Source organism: Pelobates fuscus, chromosome 3 (assembly GCF_036172605.1).
Source record: "Pelobates fuscus isolate aPelFus1 chromosome 3, aPelFus1.pri, whole genome shotgun sequence".
In the NCBI taxonomy this organism is placed as follows: Eukaryota; Metazoa; Chordata; class Amphibia; order Anura; family Pelobatidae; genus Pelobates; species Pelobates fuscus.
Window position 1 is genome coordinate 391,933,491 of NC_086319.1, and position 22,421 is coordinate 391,955,911.

General features: G+C 41.0%; 2 protein-coding genes across 9 annotated transcripts in view; one reads left to right on the forward strand and one right to left on the reverse strand.

Annotated features, from left to right (window-relative positions):
- The window catches only part of PER1 (period circadian regulator 1), a 34,250-nt gene extending 29,900 nt beyond the window's left edge, over positions 1–4,350 (forward strand). For 5 of the 7 annotated variants that reach the window (XM_063449688.1, XM_063449687.1, XM_063449689.1 and 2 more), the window contains exons 17-23: positions 109–300; positions 440–673; positions 875–1,593; positions 1,710–1,866; positions 2,109–2,301; positions 2,427–2,577; positions 3,748–4,350. In XM_063449688.1, the coding sequence (XP_063305758.1) occupies positions 109–300; positions 440–673; positions 875–1,593; positions 1,710–1,866; positions 2,109–2,301; positions 2,427–2,577; positions 3,748–3,876 (1,775 nt within the window). In that variant the 3' untranslated portion in view covers positions 3,877–4,350. The remainder of the gene's footprint in view (positions 1–108; positions 301–439; positions 674–874; positions 1,594–1,709; positions 1,867–2,108; positions 2,302–2,426; positions 2,578–3,747) is intronic. The other 2 variants (XM_063449691.1, XM_063449692.1) reach the window with 1 other exon arrangement.
- A 105-nt stretch (positions 4,351–4,455) lies between these two features.
- CTC1 (CST telomere replication complex component 1) overlaps positions 4,456–22,421 on the reverse strand; it is a 30,086-nt gene continuing 12,120 nt past the window's right edge. Inside the window, exons 7-24 of one of the 2 annotated variants that reach the window (XM_063449695.1) lie at positions 21,282–21,410; positions 18,923–19,149; positions 18,558–18,738; positions 18,238–18,390; positions 17,673–17,781; positions 16,243–16,324; positions 14,915–15,200; positions 14,739–14,828; positions 14,388–14,489; positions 13,692–13,753; positions 13,510–13,610; positions 13,275–13,437; positions 11,576–11,647; positions 11,114–11,258; positions 10,967–11,028; positions 9,803–9,968; positions 9,598–9,718; positions 4,456–4,941 (exon numbers count right to left, since the gene is read on the reverse strand). In XM_063449695.1, coding sequence (XP_063305765.1) covers positions 4,787–4,941; positions 9,598–9,718; positions 9,803–9,968; positions 10,967–11,028; positions 11,114–11,258; positions 11,576–11,647; positions 13,275–13,437; positions 13,510–13,610; positions 13,692–13,753; positions 14,388–14,489; positions 14,739–14,828; positions 14,915–15,200; positions 16,243–16,324; positions 17,673–17,781; positions 18,238–18,390; positions 18,558–18,738; positions 18,923–19,149; positions 21,282–21,410 — 2,406 coding nt within the window. In that variant the 3' untranslated portion in view covers positions 4,456–4,786. Of the gene's footprint in view, positions 4,942–9,597; positions 9,719–9,802; positions 9,969–10,966; positions 11,029–11,113; positions 11,259–11,575; positions 11,648–13,274; positions 13,611–13,691; positions 13,754–14,387; positions 14,490–14,738; positions 14,829–14,914; positions 15,201–16,242; positions 16,325–17,672; positions 17,782–18,237; positions 18,391–18,557; positions 18,739–18,922; positions 19,150–21,281; positions 21,411–22,421 lie in introns of both variants that reach the window. The other variant, XM_063449694.1, reaches the window with a different exon arrangement.

The window sequence follows — 22,421 nt, forward strand, 5'->3', positions numbered from 1 at the left end:
CATACAGTCAATGAACAGATAGGACACTGCAGGTTTCTCAACCCAGTTAACCTTAGTTCACTGTATACCCCCTTACTTGTTTTACCAATCCATATATTGTCATTCTAGATCCTTCTGGTGGTCCATCACGGCAGCCAGATTTGCGTCCTCCATTGCCACCTACTGCAGTGGGTTCTTCCCCGCTCGCTCCACTACCTCCACTTCCTCTAAGCAAAGCTGAGAGCGTGGTTTCTATTACCAGTCAGGGAAGTTTCAGCAGCACTATTGTCCATGTTGGAGATAAGAAACCTCCAGACTCTGGTAGGTATTGAGACAAATATGTATTCATTGTTTAAAATGACTAAATCATGGTTTCTATTTTTATGGCATATGGACCATTTTAATTAATGTATTCTGAATGCATCTTGTTCCTTCAATATTTCTTTCATGGAATCTCAAGACTGCAATGTTCTGCCTCCTCCTACAGACATGGTTATGATGGAAAAGTCTCCATGTCCTGCAGTTCCTGCTCCTCCCCTTTGCACACTTGGTTTAACCAAGGAGGTTTTGTCGGCTCACACTCAAAGGGAAGAGCAGGCCTTCCTCACCCGTGTCCATAACCTCAGCCAGCTTAGAGTGTTTGATCCAATCCCTGTTGGGACCTGGGAGAAACAGAACCAGCGGCCTCCTCAAGGTTAGTCTGGTCATCTTACCTTATTTTTTTTTATTTAATTTTTTTTATTTGATTTTAATTCTTTACCAATATCTTTTATTTTTGTTTGTGACTCCATTAAGTTTCCATCACACTTTCTTTGTTACATTCTCTTTACTTTTTTTAAAAAAATTTTATTGTGATGTATTTTCATAAGTGTGCCATTTCTCTTTCCTTCAACAGGTACAAAGCCTCTACGGTCTCATCACCATCACAATGCCTCTGCTGACACACAAACGCCTCCATCCAGGAATGGTGGGCGCCGAGGACGTAGTGGGAAATCCAAAGCTAAGCGCCCTAAGCAAGGCAAACATATTTCATCCAGCTCAACGTCAAGCCCCCAGCACCCTCAAGCCTCTCTTCTTCCTCCTCCTCCACCAGTAATGCCAGGTTATCCCCTCCCTATGTATCCTCCCCAGACTGCTGCTCCAGATCCTGCCCCATCACTTAACAGATATCCACTTGTCACTCCTATTGTGGCTTTGGTGCTCCCGAACTACCTCTTCCAGCCTCCTCCTGTTGCACCTACATTCTACCCAGGAGTATCTGGATTTCCTCCTTTTGCTGCCACTGCAGAAGCTCCGCCATCTGCAGCTGAAGCCCCACCACCAACACCAGCTCCACCTCCCCAATCTTCGTCCTGCCCTCCTCAATCCCGATCCTCCTCCCCTCCACAGCGGCTATTCCCGTCCCGTTGCAGTTCTCCACTGCAGCTTGATCTGCTGCAGTTGGAGGAGTTGCCACAATCCGGGGCAGCAGTAGGGGGAGAGTGGGAGCTTGAAGAAGAAGCTAAAGCTGTAAAAGGACGGACAACTCCTGGGAGCACAACAGGAGCAGTAGGGGGAGTTCCCAATGCAGCTTCAGGAAATGGAATAGAGGACAGGCAGCCTGAGAACTGCATGGTTAGTGTGTTTAACAGTTTCAAAATGCTCTAGTACCTCCTTTAATTATATTCCTTGATTAAATGTTAAACCTTCCTGTCTCATACACTGTTCCTTTCACTCTCTCCTGATCTCAGGGTGATCAACAAGAATCCTCCTCGCACAATGACGCTCTTTCCAGCTCTAGTGACCTTCTTGATCTGCTCCTGCAGGAAGATTCCTGCTCAGGAACTGGATCTGCGGCCTCCGGATCCATGGGTTCTAATGGAGGAAGCACCTCTGCCTGCGGCACTAGTGAGTGACATGTTATGAATGACTATTCTTCGATATAGATTCACAAAAATCACCTCCCACAGGCACTGTGATTTCACGAGGATTCCTTCTTGATAACTTCACTTGGATATTTTGTTATGGCAGGCCTAACCTGACACTGACCTCCTGATCTCACAGTGAACATAACTTGCGGCAGTCTTGCACATCTGACTATTTGGAGCTAAATTTATAATAGCTTCATGAAAAATCTTCTTCCCTCACAGGAAGCAGCGAGAGTAGCAATACCAGCAAGTATTTTGGAAGCATTGACTCATCGGAGACAGACCTGAGAGTAAAAAAGGCAGAAAGAGAGGAGGCTGAGCGAAAAGCTATCATATATGTCATGCAGGACCCACTTTGGTTGTTGATGGCCAACGCTGACCACGAAGTGATGATGTCATACCAGATCCCAACCAGGTGAGAAAACTTCGACTTCTGAATACATATATAGATTTGGGAGAGCCTATTCTCCTTCTAGGATTTGCTTCCTGCTTCCTCCACAAATCTCGTGTAGGGCTCATGTCCTTACCCCTCCCCCACAGAGATATGGAGAGTGTACTCAAGGAAGATCGAGAGAAGCTCCGTCAGCTACAAAGACACCAACCCAAGTTCAGTGAGGAGCAGAAAAAAGAACTGGGGGAGGTCCACAGTTGGGTACGAAGAGGACGAATACCACATGTCATGAATATTACCGTGAGTACATAAATAGTTATGGAATAAAGGATTCTCTCTACCAGCTGACTGCATTGTAGTTTAGGTATCTACAAATTCATTAGACTTTACGGAGAACAAACAAAAAGTGAAAGCACGTGCCCAGAGTGGAGGGAAAAAAAAACTAGAAAAAACAAATGACTCCCCTGGTGTTCCAAGGCCATCTGAAAGCAAATCCCTGTTTTAGCACTACTGAGCATCTATTCATGCGTCAAAGTGTAGCACTTAGCATTAGGTACATGACGAGGACACGTGACTTATGTCCAGTTGCGCCAATAAGTTCCACATACACAATATCCACCCTTCATGTAGAGTAGCATGCAGTCAGTGTTGTCCACTCTCCAGGCTAATTTTTTTGCCCCATACTATCTCCAGATCTTTCTGTATATTTGTATATTTTCTCTTGTTTATTTCAATTTTATTTTTTCATTATTTTTGCATATATATGCATGTATCTTTTTATTTGTAACATTCCTTCTTTGTGGTTTATAGAACAGTTTAACATCATATGGATATTCTGCTTTTGTTCCCTAATCAACTAACCCATTTCTCCCATCAAAATACTAATACTTTCCCATATCTCTCCTTATAAATTTTGTTTTAACCAACAACTTCCTCTTTTATCATTTTGCATTTTTTTTAAAGTGTAAATATCTTCAAATGGCAGGTTAGAAAAAAATGTAAATGTAGCATTAGATTTGAAGGGAAGTCACATGCTTTTTTTTTTAAGATACACACCCTTTTACCCTCTGCTGTCAGTTTTAGATAGTCATGTCTCAGTCACCACTTACTCATGCTACTTGCCCTAGAAGGCACTGGGCACTGTAAAACCGCACGTACATGAGATGAGATGATAGTGAACACAGATTTATTTGAAGCCAGAAAATTCCTTCCCTTTTCATGAGTTTACTGTGGTGAGGAATGCTGTGGAAATTAAGATTAAGACACACCTCTGTGTGTGCACTTATGGTGCACACATTGGGATCTCCATTTAAATATGCCAAAGAACAGCACACGTTCGGAGACATTGAAGCTATTTGCATGCCATCACGGGTTCACACTTAAACGACAAGTTGTAGTATCCATGTAAATGTAGTGATGTCAACAGCAGATAAACATACATCAGTAACATTTTATGTTTCTCCTCCTCAGTCCTGCACTGGCTGTTCCGCAGACGCACCACCCTACGATGACGATTTTGACATGTCTACAATGATGGAAGAGGGGACAGAATGCCCAGCGACAGGAGAGGAAGCAGTTAGGGAGGTGGGGAATGGGTGAAAGGAAGTTCTAACATCTATTTTCCAGGACCATAAATAATCCAAAGCTGCCTTATTAGTCCTATTGCCCTGTCGATTAGTAATCACATGACAACTGGCCGAATGCCCTCTGCATTCAGTTCTTGATGTAAGAGAGGTTTCTTTGACAGCTGCCAATTCCCCTTGTAGAGGAACTAAATACTTGGGATTTGATTTTCGTAGACAATGGCACCACTTTCTGTAGACAATCTGCCATTTTCATCATGTGAGAACTTGGATTACAAACAATTGTGCTGGCACCAGCCATTTCGAAGGAGAGACAAAAGGAAAAGACAATCTATTTTTTAAAAACATTAATTTATGAAACTTGTCAGTTCAGGGGGGCGAGCAGATAGACGGTAAAGGAGCCTTGATAATGATGGGCTGCTTGGAAGAGCTTGAATCTAATATTTATACTATTTTTTTGCCAAGATGTAAATAAAAGTTATTCTGTTTTTTTATTCCATTAAAATGTGTAACGAGTCTTTAAATTAGTAAAAAAAAATAAAAAAAAAAATATATAAAAAAAATAGATTGTTTATTGTGTGCTTGCACCACAGTTCAATATTTTAGAATAAAAAAAAAAAAAAGTATAAAACAAGACTTTGAGATATAAAATGTTAGATATAGGATGTTATGTACACTTTTCTTTTTTTTTAAAGGAGAAGGGATCATTTTAAAAACATTATATTGATTTGATGACGGATACCCGAATCTGAGTCCGACTAAGCCTGTGTATTAACAAGACCCGAGATAGGTAGACAAAACAAATATCCAGAGTTATAAAGACTACAGCTCAGCAAAATTATACTACCAAGTATACATAATTTCTTTTAAAGTGCTTGATTAGTCTAAGATTAAAAAAAGCTCAGCTGTAATCATTACTTATCACGTCACACACATCCAGCCTGATTTCTTTCTCTAATCAAGTAACATAAAGCACGAGGTTCCACTTCCTCGAGACGCAGACATGTTAGGGTTGCGGGAGAAGGAACTCTGGTGATGTAATCACGCTCCCCTCTTGTAAAACGCGTCAGATTTGATGGTTCTGCCAGAAAAAAAAAAAAGGATTTAGACTGGTCAGTGTCACACTTCAAACACAAACCCACAGATATACAAATATGCACTCTTATAGGCATTTTTCATTAATACAAATCATGTTTTAGTTATTACTGTGCGGATTGCTTAAAACAGTGACTTGATACCATGGTATTCTACAATTGATTGTGATTCATGTCACTTCCTAGTCAATTAATATGTGATCTCCTTCATTCTTGCATAAAAACACAGCCAATCAAACAGCGTTTATGCGATAAATAAATACTTGGCATAAAAGCAATGGTCAACCTGGTGGCAGGTCTCTAGAAATGTTAACTCCAGAGTGAAATTCTTAGAAGCACAAAAACATTTTCTCAGATCAGAGACACCTCTGGAGAGCAGGGACCGACTCAGAAACAGGAAGTGGCTGATAAACAGCCAGGTGTAGGAGAGGAGTAGTGGGCATATGGGTGTCAATAACTCAATAGGGCTCATTCTCAATTTCTTACTATCGTTACATTATGGAGAAGCAGGCGTGACTGCTTAGACTGCTGTTCAGTTTAGCTGCAGCACTAACACATAAAGGCATGCTTGGTGAGCTCCAGAGAACCTTCCTTAACAGTAAAGTACGAAGCGCTCATGCAGCCCCGTGTAAGAACACTGATCAGATTTATAGCGGGTGGCGTATCCTTTTGGGTGTACACATCATGACAGCAGAATTCTCGGAAGTACTTGGCAATCCGTAATGGTAAGCTTCACTCAGAAGGTCTTCAATAGATTTCGATTTCTTTTCTTTTTATTGTTAACATGGTATCAAACTTTTCCTCCTGTCTTTTAATAAAACACTAGTTTTGCACAAAATTACAATACCTGCTGAAACATAAAATGTTACTTAAAAAGCAATAGGCCTTTAAGTAACGTTTTCTTAGATTTTTCTGGGGTAGAAAATTAATCATAGACCATTTTCACTATAGACCATGCAGATCGAGTGGTTACCATGGTGCATTAAGAAACGCATGAATTAGCAGTGTAATTCCCACACGATCTTTGTCACCTACTGGAATTCCAATTGAGCACCCGGAGGCAGACTACAGCAATACATAAAAAATTCTCAAGGACCTTGTTCCAATCATATGAAATAGCTATAATTTACTGCTATTTTTTGGAAGCAAATATAATCCCTTGCAAGTAGCAGTTAACGTCCTATGTATTAACCCAGACCTCCCACGCAAAACAATTGGACGTTAATGAACTACCTACAGAACGATACAGACGTTTTGATTCAACCGAGTTAACACTTCGATTGCCAACGTCTTAAAATGCCTTTTTATTTTGTTTTCTCTTTTTTAAATGTGAAACCATTTCTCCTGGTGGTCTTATTACAGGCTGCCAAGGTAGATTATTACAAAATAATTTTTTTTTTTTTTTTTTAAAGGAACCCTTAGAAGTTCTGGTTTGATGTTCACTCATGTAATAATCCTCTTTCAGATGGCCTCTCTGCGCCAAAGATGTCATGGTTAGTAATCAACCTGCTGTAGTGGTTATGGTGCTAGGAGTGCCCTAGATCCATCCTATGATAAGATGTCATTGTTTTGGGTACTTACCTGGGTCCTGCCTGCCCTTTCCAACAGACTGGCACTTACATTTTAACAGAGCACTATAATTGGATCGGATGCCATTTGTCCAAGTCAGTTAATTAAATTCTTCAGCTAGAGCTGACCCTTTCTCTTGTAATTGCTGTCACTGTGAAGTGGAAAACCCTACAGTAAGAGCAGCTTAACCCCTTAAGGACACTGACGTGTGACATGTCATGATTCCCTTTTATTCCAGAAGTTTGGTCCTTAAGGGGTTAAAGGGGCAGATTACACCATAACTACTAGAGCATGCTGTTGTTGTTATAGTGTCAGGAGTCCCCTGGCACTGTTCCACAGTAAATAGTCAAACTGTTTTCTGACTCTTGATCAGAGAATCGTTTACCTGTTTTGAGAATGCCAGCCAGGGCCGCCATCAGGGAATGACAACCATTACGGTTGCCATGGGCCTGGGGGGCCCGGATTGCTCAGGTCATCCCGGGCCCCATATTAGCTATGTGCACACATATATAGCGATTAACGCTATATATGTGTGCACTGCGGGCCCCGCTACCTGTATTCTGCAGGGGGCCCAGCACACTTGAAATATACTGCCCAGATGCTCTGCTCTGTCAAAGTCTCACGAGCAACGCGATCGTCAGAGCATTGCCACGGGTTACCATGGCAACTCCCGCACGGCTCGCGAGACTTCGACAGAGCAGAGCATCTGGGCAGTATATTTCAAGTGTGCTGGGCCCCCTGCAGAATACAGGTAGCGGGGGGCCGCACCATGCCTCAGGAGGACCTCCGGCTCCAGTCACTGTGATCTCCACCCTCCATGGCCACAGGTAAGATACAGGGAGGGGGGAATAAAACATTAAGATTACTGGAGGAAAAAAATGAAAAAAATACTATAGGCTTTTCCTCCCACATTATGTAGCCCCATATATTTACACACACTATACAATAACATATACACACACTATACACTAACATACACACACACACACTGTACACTAACATTTATACAAACTATACACTAGCATATACACACACTATTCACTAAAATTTACACACACTACATCCTTACACACACACACACACACACACTCTGCAGTCACTACACACACTACTTCCTAACACAAACACACACTCTGCAGTACCTACATAAACACACACACACTTTGCAGTCACTACACACACTACATCCACTACAGAAACACACACTATGTAGTCACTATACACACACACACTACATTGACTAAACAAAGACACACTCTGCATTCACTAAACACACACTACATCCACACACTGTATTCACTAAACACTACATCCACTACACACACTCTGCATTCACTACACACACACACACACACTACACAAACTCTGCATTCACTATAAACACACACCATCCACTACACAAACACACACTCTGCATCTAATATACACCTCACACTATACACACACTGCATCCGTTAAACACACACCGCATCCACTTTACACACGAACTCTGCATCCACTATACACACACCTTGAGCTGTGTCAGGGGCCCCAAAATTTCTGATGGCAGCCCTGATGCCAGCTGTAAACTTTCATGGAAAAGGAGGTCTGAAAGTGGTTTTAGTTTCACTGGGATAGCTAAACTGTACTTAACTGTAGCTGAGAATGACATTGTACACAAGATTTCCAGCGTAACGAGGTCCTGAGATCAACATGGAAGCATTTCACAAGCTGGCCTTATTTCAACCCAATTCCAACAGATTTGCAATGAATTGACATACTGACTACGAATCAAACAGAATCACCTGACGATAGTCCCAGTCTCACGAACGCACTTGTGAACGGAACAGACAACATTCCATCATCTAGGGGAAAGCCTTCTTAGAAAAATGTAGGCTGTTATAGTAGCGGGTGGGGTGGGGTGGGGTGGGGTGGGGTGGGTGACGACTGTATTAAAGTCCATGATTTTAGAATGAGACGTGTGTTGTGTTGCATGTTTCCGTATGTGATTATGATGCCAGGAGTACCATGGCCCAGTAAGGAGTAGTACCATTTTGCAACGTTTTGGCATCTTCTGCACAGATGCAGAAGCCCGAAATCGATCCTGCCAGACAGTCGATGGCCGAGAGCATCATCTGAACATGCTCAGCCAATGAAAGCAATTCTGTGCATAGAAATATGCATAGAATTCACATTAGCCCGTCAGAATTATGGTTTCTATATGAAGAGTGGGATTTAGCAGTTAATAGCTTCAGTAACTTCCATTTGATGCTTGGTCACATTTTAAGTAAATGTGATTTTTATTACTTTTGGTGGTTTTGTTCATAACAGCATAAGTATATAACAGCTGAACATTTTAAACAGCGAGGCTCGCAGGCCTCCAGGAATGGTAAAAACATTCAGTACTTATCTGTAGGTTCTGATGGGCTCGCAGATCCATTTAAGTTAACCATGTCCCTTCTGAGTATTGTTTCGTTGATCTCTATTGATGGTGTGAGTGAGGCTTCTGGGTGTGTGGGTCGGTCTAGTTAGGTGGTGTAGTGTCCCTAATAGTGCATGTATGTGTGGTTGGTTTTTGTCTGTGTGAATATCCATTCTGTTATTACGGAGTGCATTATAAGGTAGGCATGGTTTTCACTTCTTTTTTGTTATATATTTCGATAAAGTATGAACATAGATTCGTTAGGCATTTCGGATAATAGAGCTCATTGTCCGTCATGAGTGTGTGGGCTTGTTACTCTTACTGTGTGGTATGTGGTGGACTCGTAGGTGCAGTGGGGGTAGCCATGTCCTCAGTCTGTTGGTTATCTTTTGCCTCAGTTGTTGGTATGTATGGTGTTGGTGTATGTGGCTCAGGCACTTTTTAATATGAACAATGAGGCGGCCATCATGATGAGGCAGTGATGAATGACCACTATAACATGGCAACTTTTACCTAATAGTTGTAATACACCAGGGAGCCATCAGAGTTTGCTAGTTAATGGCAAAAATATGTCAGTTGTAACATCAAGCAGTTCATTCTCCTTCTTGGGATATTTTTTCGACCACTATTTAAAGACACATATGTCAGGAATTGCAAATGGCCTGTGTCTTACCTTCAGATAGGGATCCCCTAATACGCTGAGTAAAGGTCAGGACCAAGGGACGACACACTCTAGAGCTGGTCATCAGGGATGTCAAATAGGACTTGAGAGAGTCTTCACTTTGCTCCTCAGCCTGACAGGAACAGACGGACAATCAGTAAAACAGAATCAAACATATCAATAAGAAACACAGACACGCACACAGACTCTCTCTCACCATTGTCTCGTATGTCCTCCCTCGATTTTTCACAGTCACCTTTCCTCTGGAAAGGATCAGAGTCTTCAAAGCCTCCCACATGTTGTCTGAAATGCCCAACATCAAGGAGACCGCCTCATTGTGAAGATGCAGGAGCACCTCCCCAGATCCATCCTCTGCTTTCACACTGAACACACGTAGGACATAGGATTGACAGGGTTATCTCAGCCACTTCATTTACTACATATGTTTAATATTTACCAGTTCTTAGTAATTTGTATAGCTATGTAATAACCAAAACGCACAAAAATGTGTAGACACGACATCACTTTCCCGTTGATCTCAAGGTCCACACACCTTGTGTGGTTACAAAATATATTTCCTCTTTAACCCCTTAAGGACCAAACTTCTGGAATAAAAGGGAATCATGACATGTCAGGCACGTCATGTGTCCTTAAGGGGTTAAGAATGTTTAGATTTCAGGAATTCCTCAGTTTCCTTTAGGTAAATGTATAGAATAGCAAGGCATTGGGATACATATCCATCGGTAAGGGATAACCTAAACCCATCCCCCTCTAATAATAAATAAAATAGCTATAAATGAAATTCAGGTACATCAATATACCCACCAGGATTATTCACAATTGCGAGAATTATTGGGAATTCAAACCGAATTTCACATTTTAGACCAGAATAGCAAAACTGGAAGCATTGCCAACTAGGAGAATTTTTACACATCAGCTATTTTGGCTCAATTTTAAAATTCCCTTTGAATTCCCTACAATTTTCATTTTAATAAATAACCCGGTGTGTGTTTGTTCTGCTATTCCATTTCCATTTATACTGCATAACAAACCACAGGTTTTACTAAGAAGGACATATTTAAATGTTACCATCATTTCCAAGTATACTCTGCTATAGCTTGTATTAAACAGATTGCACGGATTTGATTACCTTCTAGAGTTAGAGTTTAGAAGGTTACTGGTTCCATTTCAGTATGGGGAGGTTTAGTAAAGTGCTGCTGGTACTGGGGAAACCGCACTGTTGAATCTTAAATCAATACATGTAGGGTAAATGTATCCCTTTCGAACGTTACGTTATTGATCCAGTCATTGGGTAATATGAAGCCTGGTGTTAAAAAAGGTTTGTAAAAGAAATCCATAGAGTGCGGTGAAATGCACTTACCTGGCTTTAGCACAGAAATCTCCTGACTTGGAGGGACAGGAAGGGAAGCGAAGACACGAACCCTGTAAATTAAAAAATTAAATCAGCTTGCTTTCTTAGTACTCCCCCACCCCCTCAATGGTGTCATGATGGCGGTGTGATACATACCTTACAAAATGTAACACCGCATAGGGAACAGTCCCAGGACAGGGTCATGCTAAGAACACACGATACTAAGCACACGGCCCGACGAGGAACTGGGAGTCCTGGGAGCTGTGCGAATGTCACAAGTGGAGGAGATGCAATTTGCTGACTGGGAGTAACCAAACAAGGAGAAAAATTAAATTGATGGATAAAGATTCTAAACCAAAGTGCTCTGTGTTAATTAGGCGCTTAAATACAAGTGAACAAAACAATATAAAAAATTTAAAAGCAGCTACCACAGTAATGCGAGTCTCTCCCTGACTACACACAAAAACATAAGTTGAAAACAGTGTTGCGAGTGGCTATATCTATCACCGGGGCTAATTTAGCTTTTAGCACTGTACTATATGCACTGGTGGTAGTTATAGCCACTTAATACACAGATTAACTCACGTCACAACATCAGCACATCCTTTGTACGCTTACCTGTTCTGTGCTGGGGGGCTGAGGATTCTCACACAGGTAACAGGAACACTGCGAAGATAGACACTGCCTGACCTAAGCATTGTGGGCAGGGAGACAAAATATTGGAACTCTGTGAGTTTGGAAGAGCAGACAGCAGGATCAGGGCACAGACTGGCATTACATCTGATACTTTACATTTAATACACGAGTAAGAAACAGTACTCCCACTTTTAGGTGGGAGAGAGCAGAGGTAAACTCAGCATCTCAGATATCCCTGTGCTTCAGACCTAATTAGTTTTATAATAATTTTAAACAATGCATACTTAGCTCCAATTATTCCACATGGGCAAATGTTAAAGTATAAAATTCAAATGAACACGCCAGGTATTTACACTTTTTAAAAATGTTAAAGGGACACTATAGACACCTGAACAACTTTAGCTTAATGAAGCAGTTTTGGTGTATAGAACATGCCCCTGCAGCCTCACTGCTCAATCCTCTGCCATTTAGGAGTTAAATCCCTTTGTTTATGAACCCTAGTCACACCTCCCTGCATGTGACTTGCACAGCCTTCCATAAACACTTCCTGCAAAGAGAGCCCTATTTAGGCTTCCTTTATTGCAAGTTCTGTTTAATTAAGATTTTCTTATCCCCTGCTATGTTAATAGCTTGCTAGACCCTGCAAGAGCCTCCTGTATGTGATTAAAGTTCAATTTAGAGATTGAGATACAATTATTTAAGGTAAATTACATCTCTTTGAAAGTGAAACCAGTTTTTTTTTCATGCAGGCTCTGTCAATCACAGCCAGGGGAGGTGTGACTAGGGCTGCATAAACAGAAACAAAGTGATTTAACTCCTAAAGGACAGTGAATTGAGCAGTGAAATTGCAGGGGAATGATCTATACCCTAAAACTGCTTTATTTAGCTAAAGTAATTTAGGTGACTATAGTGTTCCTTTAATGTTGTCCTGCATTGTCTCTTTCCCTGCACTGCACATAACGTAATGAATGAACAATAAAGTCAGCTGGCTCGTTGGTCTAGGGGTATGATTCTCGCTTTGGGTGCGAGAGGTCCCGGGTTCAAATCCCGGACGAGCCCTTCTTTTTAAGGGTGAAACCAGTTTTTTTTTTTTCATGCAGGCTCTGTCAATCACAGCCAGGGGAGGTGTGGCTAGGGCTTCATAAACAGAAACAAAGTTATTTAACTCCTAAATGACAGTGAATTGAGCAGTGAAATTGCAGGGGAATGATCTATACACTGAAACTGCTTTATGTAGCTAAAGCAATTTAGGTGACTATAGTGTTCCTTTAATTATTTATTTTCCAAGTTTTTATTGTTTTGAGCCTTATCTCCCGTGCGGTTTACCCCACATCCCCAACCATTAATGTTGCACATTAAGTTCTAATATTACAGCTATATCTTATGTCTTTTGTAGCTTGAGTTGGTACTCAGTAGGGTATTCTGGATTGTGTGGCCCATCAGGATTGGATGAGCTACTTCCAAGTTTGGGTAGAGCTCACTGCAAACATTGCAAATCATGGGACATCAAAATGTGAGCGTCTTTTTACTTTAAAAGCATCATCTAACCAACAAAAAATAAATAAAATAAAAAAATCCCCAGCTGGGTCAACCACAGTTTAGAATCTCTGTTCTCCACAAGCAGTCAGAGAAGACCTCATGAGCACTGAAAACATTCATTGAGAATCATAGAGCAGAGTACCTGGACACCTTTCTCTCCACGCCTCGTAGTAATACAGTGGCCCCTGGAAGCAGCCCCAGAGGATAGGGGCCCCGGGATACGTTCAAATAAACAGACACACAGGCATAACTGACCTCTTCGCACAAGGTCACCTTAATGGAGACGCCATCTAGAAGGAAGCTATCTGAGGCGAAAAGAAAGTATGTCAGAGACAAATAAAGGGGACCATTGGCAAAGATTGTGTCTCTGTGCTTACTTGGGAAATGGCTCCTGCAGGGATACATGCTTGTGCCATGTTGGTCGCACATCAAACGACGAGACACCACACCAGTTACATTCAGCAGAGATGCTGTGGACCTAAGAAGATTCAGATTAAAAAGGTTTCATCAGAGAATCACCGTCAGCAGAGGTGGGCTTCATGGTACAGCTAATGCTCACCTCATCTTTAATACTTCTTCCACAGAAATAATATCTTTGGAGGGAGAAAAATTCTCTGTAGTCTATAAAAAGAGAATACAGGCAGTTTGCTGTATGAGAATGCACATTGTAAACTCAGGAAGTACATGTAGAGTACACACACGGAATGTTTCGCATTTGCATAGAGTACAAGGAAAAAAAAAATGGTTTCTTAAGGTGTGCAAGCGGCATGTACAGGTAGCATACGTGTGTGACAGCTAGTCTTCATATGTGCATGCAAGGAGGTCTCAACACATACTTACAAAAACACAATGTACAAGGATATACATTTTAATTAGTGGGTTAATAGCTTATTGGAAGGTATTTTTTTCTAGTGTGTTGCACATTTGGAAGCGCTTCAGATTGGGCTTTTTGTCTTCTTTTGGATCAACGTCTAAAATCAAATGTGAGAAAGACTGAACTTGATGGACGCATGTCTCTTTTAAGCCTATGTAACATACATGGTTATCCCATACAAACTAAATTCATGGTAATATTGTGTATATTATAGTTGCAGTGTGTGCATGTATTATTTATGCACATAGTTAGCAGTCTCATACTTCATACAGAAGGTAGTTGTGGCATATCAATATTTGATGGTAATCTCCTCTCGTGTATAATGACTGCATGCGAGGTAATCTGTTTGCAATGGTAGAGGCCACGTGTGCATGTAGTTACCTGCACATCTTGCAATGTCCATTCACACGGGATGGTGAGACACTGGGGTCTGTGTGGACTTGGTAGTGTTTGCTTGGCAAGTTTATCAAATATTTCGAGATCCTGTTATTGATAGAAAATAAGACACAAGGTTAAAAGCAAACAGTTCTCCTGCCAGACACAAAATAGAATGCTATGTGTAACCCACCCATAGAAAGAACTCGGGGATGGTTATGCAAGAATACAGTTGCTCACAAGTGACCGCTTTGGCTGCTTAACACAGTAACCCAACTCCTTCATTATCAACTGAGTGTGTAGATGTTGTACATTAGTTTAACTAAGATAGCGGGGTGGAGCGGAACACTCTCTCACCGTCTCTCCACTTGCAATCAGACGATATACACTGTAGGGCTGAATGAAATGATGCCATCGAATTGAAGTACCAGCAAATATTAAAACCACCTGCATGAGAAAAGAACAAATGCTAACTGGAAAAGACAGCAGAAGGTAAAAGAGACAGGATAAAACAAACAACCTCTCTCCCTGACCTTAGATGGTTTGTCCTGCTTTATTTCATTTCCATCAGTTTCTTCCTTGTCTAGTGGTCTTGGCGACCCCATCCATGAGGCTCTGGCTTGGAATTGCATCTCCCCACTGTCAGAGGTCAGCAGTAGTCCTTCTACCTCCTCGATTAAGAGCAGGCGACTAGCCCAAGGTCCAACCACGCGTGGCTTCTTAGAAGTAGATACGTTTGAGGTTGGCAGGGGAGACTTGGGGCAGTTTTCATATGGGTAGAGTATTTTCACATTGTGGGTAAGGAAAAGAAAGTATGTCCTGAGATGGAGGAAAGCAAGCAGAGGAGAAACAAAATGTAACAACTTAGGAATTATTCTGTATAGATCAAAACCTGAAAAGGAAATAAAAAAATTAAATACATAATCATTTCCATACATTGGATAGGCTTTGTTTGCATTTGGCTGAGTAATAAATAAAGAGGATTCACTGTATATTACATGAATAATATAACCAAGCAATCTGCATTAGTAGAAGAGGCCCAGAAAAGCAGACAATAAACCGGCATGCAGTGATATACTTACTGTCTCTATGACTCTTTCGGCTTAGTTGTGGATTCATTGAAGCAGTTTCATTGAAGCCATACAGGCCAAAACAATAGATCCCATGGATAGTTAACTGAATGTAATAAAGAGTGGTAGGAAATCCTGGGGTTGCTGTTGTTTGGCCTGGTTAGGAAGATGTCCTAAACATAGGTAAACCTGGCATTGCGTGGGCAAGCAAAATAATATCGAAGATTGTAAGAAGTTAGAAGTTCTGTTAATGAACATTTCTTATTCCTGGGATTCCCTCTCACTATGTTCCATGCTATTATAATTATTCTAATTATCCTTGGCCTTTTAATGTGCAATGAAGCGGCTTCATTTAATCCACAACCAAGCTGAAGACAATCCTTATCATGTGTTTGTCTGTGTGTCCTCTGCTCCTAATACAGTCTGCTTTGATTATAGAAGTTCAGCTCACTCAGTGCTGTCAGTGGCTGAGCTGTGTACATACACTGACAAGGAAGTCATTTTCTGGAATAAGGGTGTGTGGCTAGGGAGGTAGGCATATCTTTCTGCAAAACATTTTTCCCCTTAAAAATAAACTATAAATATTTGAGCATGCAAGAAGTACAGCATTTTAATGAGGACACAAATCCATCAAACACATTAAAGTTATGTTGGTGTCTGAAATGTGTCTTAAATTGTAAAATATTTATCCAAAAATCACATAAACCTGCATAAATGTGATTTAGAAAGTCACCAATAGAAAATATTCTAGTGTTAAGAGGGAGATGCTAGTATGAGGTGTGTTTTCTCACTTGCTGCGTTGCCTATCCATCTTCTCTTTGTTCTTAACCTTTTCTGTGACCAGCTGATACTGTCGCACCTCTAAAACAGAGCCTAGAGAAAAGCAGAGATGATGAATGAGGTAGGACTTTTCAATCACTCCAGAAGTAACTTCATGAACATAAAACACCAGTGAACCGAGAGAAAGACAGACTAGATATTTGGCTGTGTAGACAATAGATTTCAGTGGGAATCCAGCAAGGTCAAAGCAATAGGTCTGACTGGGGATCTAGAGCAGCGGTTCTCATTCCAGACCTCAAGGCACTGCAACAGTTCAGGAATTAGGCATTTCTATCCCAAAGGAGAAACTGACAACATCTGGAACCTAATGGAACTGTATGGGCACCATAACAACTTAATCTAAATAAAGCTGCTATGGTACCCATAGGTTCCTGACACTTTTTTTTTTTTTACCTGAAGCTGTTAAATTGTTCTTGAACGGTTTAAATGAACACTACAGTGTTAGGAATACAAAGTTCTATCCCTAGAACTACAGTGTCCCTCTTCCCCCAGCACTGAAGAGCAACCTTCGGGGTTAAACCATTCAAAAACAGTTTAACCCCTTTGGGTAACAAAGCATCAGGGACCTGTGGACACCAAATCAACTTTATTTTAATGAAGTTGGAATGGTGCCCATACAGTTCATTTAATGACTTGGTTGGAAACCACTGATCTAGAATAAGGGGCCAGTCAGCCAGTAAATTTTGAGACCTGTGGAAACAGTAAGCGCTTGGTTCTAATTGAAGAATACCTCATTATACAAGCCAAGGTATGTACTGTTTATCAGACCACCAGAGAAAGACCTAATGGTACAAATGAAGGTGTTAAGACAGGTTGGGCCAACAAAACAAGGACAGAAAGCAGACAGGTTGTCCACCAGTAAATCACACCTGAAAATCTGTGCATTCATTGATTATTTTTGCTTCAATACAGGAAAAACATAAAATCAACGAACTCAAAGATGAAGGCTAAATTTCCCTCACACTAGATGATAATAACCTAGAGTAAATCTAAGTTCAAACCCGAGAGTCCCTATGTATCATTATTTCCTAAAACCAGTGGTACCAATGAAAAACTGATAATAAGGGAGTATCCAACCACTATGGTGAATGATAATAAACATTTGTGTAGTCATGCATTGAGAAAGAAAGCTCTCCTTGAGATCTTACAAAAACAAAACAAAAAACAAACAACAGTTCATCCAAGAGCACTCTACTTGTTTTCACACTCTAACAGATAAGCATTGTATGACAAAGGAACGCAGGTACCATTGGCTGGCAAACACGTACAGGACAGGGTGATTAGAGATAAGACTTAACAAGAAGCAGAGTGGTTGCTGCACTGACATCTACTGTTGACAATTAAATATATACACACTAAAAACAAAAAACAAAGCAATTACCAATCCAAGTGACGGGTGGGAGAGGTAAAACCAGGCAGGGAAGAGAACATGTCTGGTCCTTTAACTTCAGAGTCCCCGATGAAGAAATGTAAAGAACGCCTACCAGGACCTCATGGATAAAGAAAGCAAAGGAGAGAATGTAAAGGGAAACTCCAGGCACCATAAACACATGTATGTACCTTGGATAGTTAAGGGTGCAAGAAACAACCTATTCTTATCTAAACGCATTCTGTTGCTTACAGCTGTATCAATGTGTAAAAAAGCTCAGAGACATCATCTGGCAAAGCTAAACTTCTCCCTGACAGTTAAACAAGTACTTAAACAACGTGTGCACAATATTACGGTCACTGTGCCATGGCAGATGTCCTTTGTGCAACTAGACACAGGTACAAAGTCAGATATTATTCCGTTTACACTAAAAACAAGCAAGCAATTTAAATATAAATAACAAAGAAATTGTAAACCCGGGATTTGCTGATAGATAACAGCCACTTCCTAGTAACTAGAGAAATTGCAGGTTTTGAATAATAGCAATTCAGACAGATTAATAAAGTGGTTATCTTACAGGCCGGTCAGGAAGGTCTTCTGGCAGAGCAACATGGTAAGACCACTGAAGAGAGCGAACTGATTCTTCAGTCTGAAGATATCGGTCGTCAGAGACCAAGGACGGTAATTTGGCAATGGGGAGAAGACACCAGGGAGGAAGGAGGGGAGAGTACTGTGAATGAAGATGAAGAAAATGTTTCTAACAGCCATCATAGAAAAAGAAACATAAAACAAACACACACACACACACACAAAATTAGTGCCTCTATATCTTGAAACCAACAACCTCTTCACCACCATCTACTTCATTTTTTTATTCCTCCCACTATCCACTTTTACCGTTTGGAGGGGGCAACTGTGAGGTTCTCCTAGGATTTCTTTTTGAAGATCTCTCTCACTTCTCTCTCCTGGCTTTGAGAAAGAGGAAAGGGTCTTGTGGAGCAGATTTTCTGCGACACCTTGGGTCCTGGAGCCGTGAGGACCCGAAAGATGGCAATATTTGACAAAACGAGGACAAAGTCTGCAAGATCAACCATAAAACAGACAGAATTAGAAATGACTTAATATGCAACTTATGTGACTATACTGCCCGTCATTTAAAACCCATGCCATACCTTTACTTTTCCTACTTTCACCATCACATCTTCCGACACCCCTTCTAATTTTTTTTTTAATCATAATCCCCTTTCTATCTTCTTTCTTACTTTTGCTGTAGCTTGTCCATAATATCCGACATCCATAGGTACTCAGGAAGAGTCAGGCGGTAACGGAAGAGGAGGTGGAGATGTAGAGCACTGGCTGCACAAACTGGTGACAGGGGCGAGCAGATTCGTGAGAACTCCAAGACTGTCAACTTGCTTCTGAGACAGCAAGAGAGAACAAGTGTGGAAAAGAGAGGACTAGGAGATTGCTGGAGATGGACATTGGATATCTGGGAAAAAAAGTGAGATTGGAACAAAAAATAAAAAAAATAAAACAAGGGATAATAAATAGGCTGTTCCTGTAACCACTATGTCCTCAGTGTGAATCCTTGCAACGCCAACTTCTGCATTTTTTACTGAAAAAGCACATAGCTCTAAAAAAAGATTCAATGTTCGTGGTTTTCTCAGGAAAAAAAGACAGAAAATGCAGACAGCATTAAAAAAAATAATAAAAAATAAAAAAATACAAAAGGCAGAAATTGAAATCTGCAATGACAAGCAGGTCACCTAAGGACTTCCACCGACTCGCCTGTAGTGTCGCAGTGTCTCTTTCACCACAGAAAAAAAAAAAAAAAGAAAGAAAAAGAAAACCAATCAAACAAAAAACACAGCAATAGTAGCTCTCACTTGAAGTCTTTGGGCCATTTACAGTTGTAATCAAAATTATTCAATCAAAATGTACAGACTTTTAGCGGTTTGCAATGAACAAATCAAACAAAAGCAATTTAAATCGCGAGCCTCTTTAGCACTTAGTAGAGCACACTTTTGCTGTTACGACCTGCTGCAAACGAGATTGATAGCCAGACACCCGCTTCTGGCAACATTCTGGAGGAATCTTAGCCCATTGCTCATGAGCAATGACCTCCAGTTCAGTAATATTCTTGGGTTGTGTGTTCTGCAACTGCCTTCTTCAAATCCCACCAGAGATTTCCTATGGGGTTCAAATCTGGTGACTGTGATGGCCACTGTAGAATGTTCAGGACTTCTTCTGCAATCAAACCCTGGTGGAATTTGAGATATACTCGGGATCATTGTCTTGTTGACGCCCAAGCTTCAGCTTCTTCACAGACGGAATTACATTTTCCCCTAGGATTTCCTGATACTTGCCTTCCACATATTGCAGGTTAACAGTGCCAAAATATGCAAAGCAACCCCAGAGCATCACAGAGCCACCACCATGCTTAACTCTAGACAGTGTGTTCTTTCCAGCATATACTTCATTCTTCTTCCTCCAGACATACCGCTGATTCATTGGACTGAGAAGTTCCAGTTTTGTTACATTGCTCCACAGAACAAAATCCCAAAACATCTGTGGCTGATTTATATGATTATGAGTGTAATTTGGCTCAGTAGTGGTGTACTGGCATGGAAACCTTCTGCGTTTAGTACATGCCTTACTGCGCTCCCTGAAACCACAGTACCTGTTGCCACCAAGTCTTGCTGCAGGTCTTTTTGCAGTCACTCAAGGGTTTCTGCCTTCTCAGAAAGCCATTGATAGCTTCCTTTTTCTACCATGTCCAGGTAGTTTAACCACTGTTAATTCAACTTGGAACTATGCTTCCAACAGCGTCTCTAGGAATATTCAGTGCCGTATTCAGTGCTCTTTGTATCTTGTTCCTTGTTTGTGAAGGGCGATGATCTCATCTCTAAACTTTGTGGACCATTCTTTTAACTTATTACTAACATGCCGCCAAATGTGAAGCTCAACAAAGCCCTAGCCAGTGCAGGTATTTCCAGTGTTCTAGCTCAAGCACACCTGATGCAACTGATGAAGCGCTTGAAAATGTGAGCTGTTGTGAGGGATTCTATTCAAGGGGGATGAATAATTTTGATAGTGGAGAAGTCATTATAATCTGCATTTTCAGTTAATTTTGGGGAAACCATGTGCAGCTTTCGTTGTCTAGAGTGATTTGAATTGCTTCGGTTTGATTTGTTCATTGCAAAAAGCTGAAAGTCTGTAAATTTCGATAATAAATCTGATTCTGATCTGGGGGTTGAATAATTTTGATTACAGCTGTATTTGTTTCTTTACTAAATCTTTAAAGCATTCCCCAGATGGTGGCTGGAATAGGATAAACCCAATCCATTAGGCATTATTTACACCTTAACTAAAGCAGTGCTTTGTGTGATGGTCATAACAGCTAGTGAACACAGACCGCATTGTACAGACTTACTGTGTTTCCTGGATAGAATAGATCCCCCCATGTTCTTACTGATGATTGCAGGCCCTCCCATACCAATTCACCCGCTCTCCTTCAAAAAAAACAAAAAAAAACACCAAAAAAAACACACACTCTCTCTCTCTCTCTCTCTCTTTACCTCCCTTTGTACATTTTAATCTAACTTTCTTTCTTGCTCTCACCTGCACTGTTGCACCTTCACGTAGTCCTCTTCCTCCATTAAGAAGCTGCAGATATGCTATGCAGAGAGTCACCTTTCTGTCCAGTTCATATAGGCCAGCTCGTGCATCCAGAACACGGGTCAAAACACCCTACAAAAGTTGTGAGAATGTCAATGGAGAAGTGAAGACAACTGGTGTAAAACAAACGGACAGCACACAATGAGTGAAAGAGCTCATGATGAAACAGAGAAGCAGAGAACACACATAGAAGAGAGTCCAAAACAGAGTGTAGAGTTCCTTACAAAAATACTGCTCTCTCTCACTGTAGTCAAACAAGTCATCTAAACTCTATGCCATCATCATCTCAAAATTACGTGTGTTGGAGATTTGGGTCAAAGCTGTGAATAGTCAGGTTTACAAAACTGTGAACGGATCGATTAATGCAGCGAATATCAGATGTCATGTATTTGGGATTAAACTACATATTCTTTAAACCACTGTTGGAAATGGGTTTATGGAATAAATAATAAATAAATGAGAGCCTCCTGGTCTGGGAATGAACGGTCTAACTTTTGATTGGGGAAAGGAACAAACTTTAGGAACTTCAAACTGACTGCAATTAGGAGAACCATCACTCCGAGTCATGTGTATGGGTGCAGACCCCTGAGGACTCCCTTCCACAATCCTCCACAATACATAGAATTAAACAATAAACACCAATGGGTTTTTTTTAGGGTGACACTCCAGACCCGTAAAGCAGGGGTTCCCAATTAATTTTTTCCTGTGGAACCTTTGACATAGTAGACCAACATCGTGGAACCCCTTAGAAAAAAAAATGTGCGCCATATCATAACCTTTTAATAAGTGGAGCGTAATGTTTATGTTTGTTGGCAAATCTTAAACAAGTCGCAATAGAGTGCTGAGAATGGACAACAGCTCAATTAGCCTGACCTTCGGTGGGTCCTCGCTCAGTTCTCAGGCTGGTTTTAGCTCATCTTGTGCCATTACAGAGAGAACCAGGCCATGCATCTCAGACTGATTCCACCCAAAAGGGCAGAACAGATCCAAAATACAGACCAGCTCTCTCTGCACGAGAGATACAGCAACCGCAGACGATCGTTTCAACTTTGTTAGGCATCATTAGTGAGGTATAGCCAATAT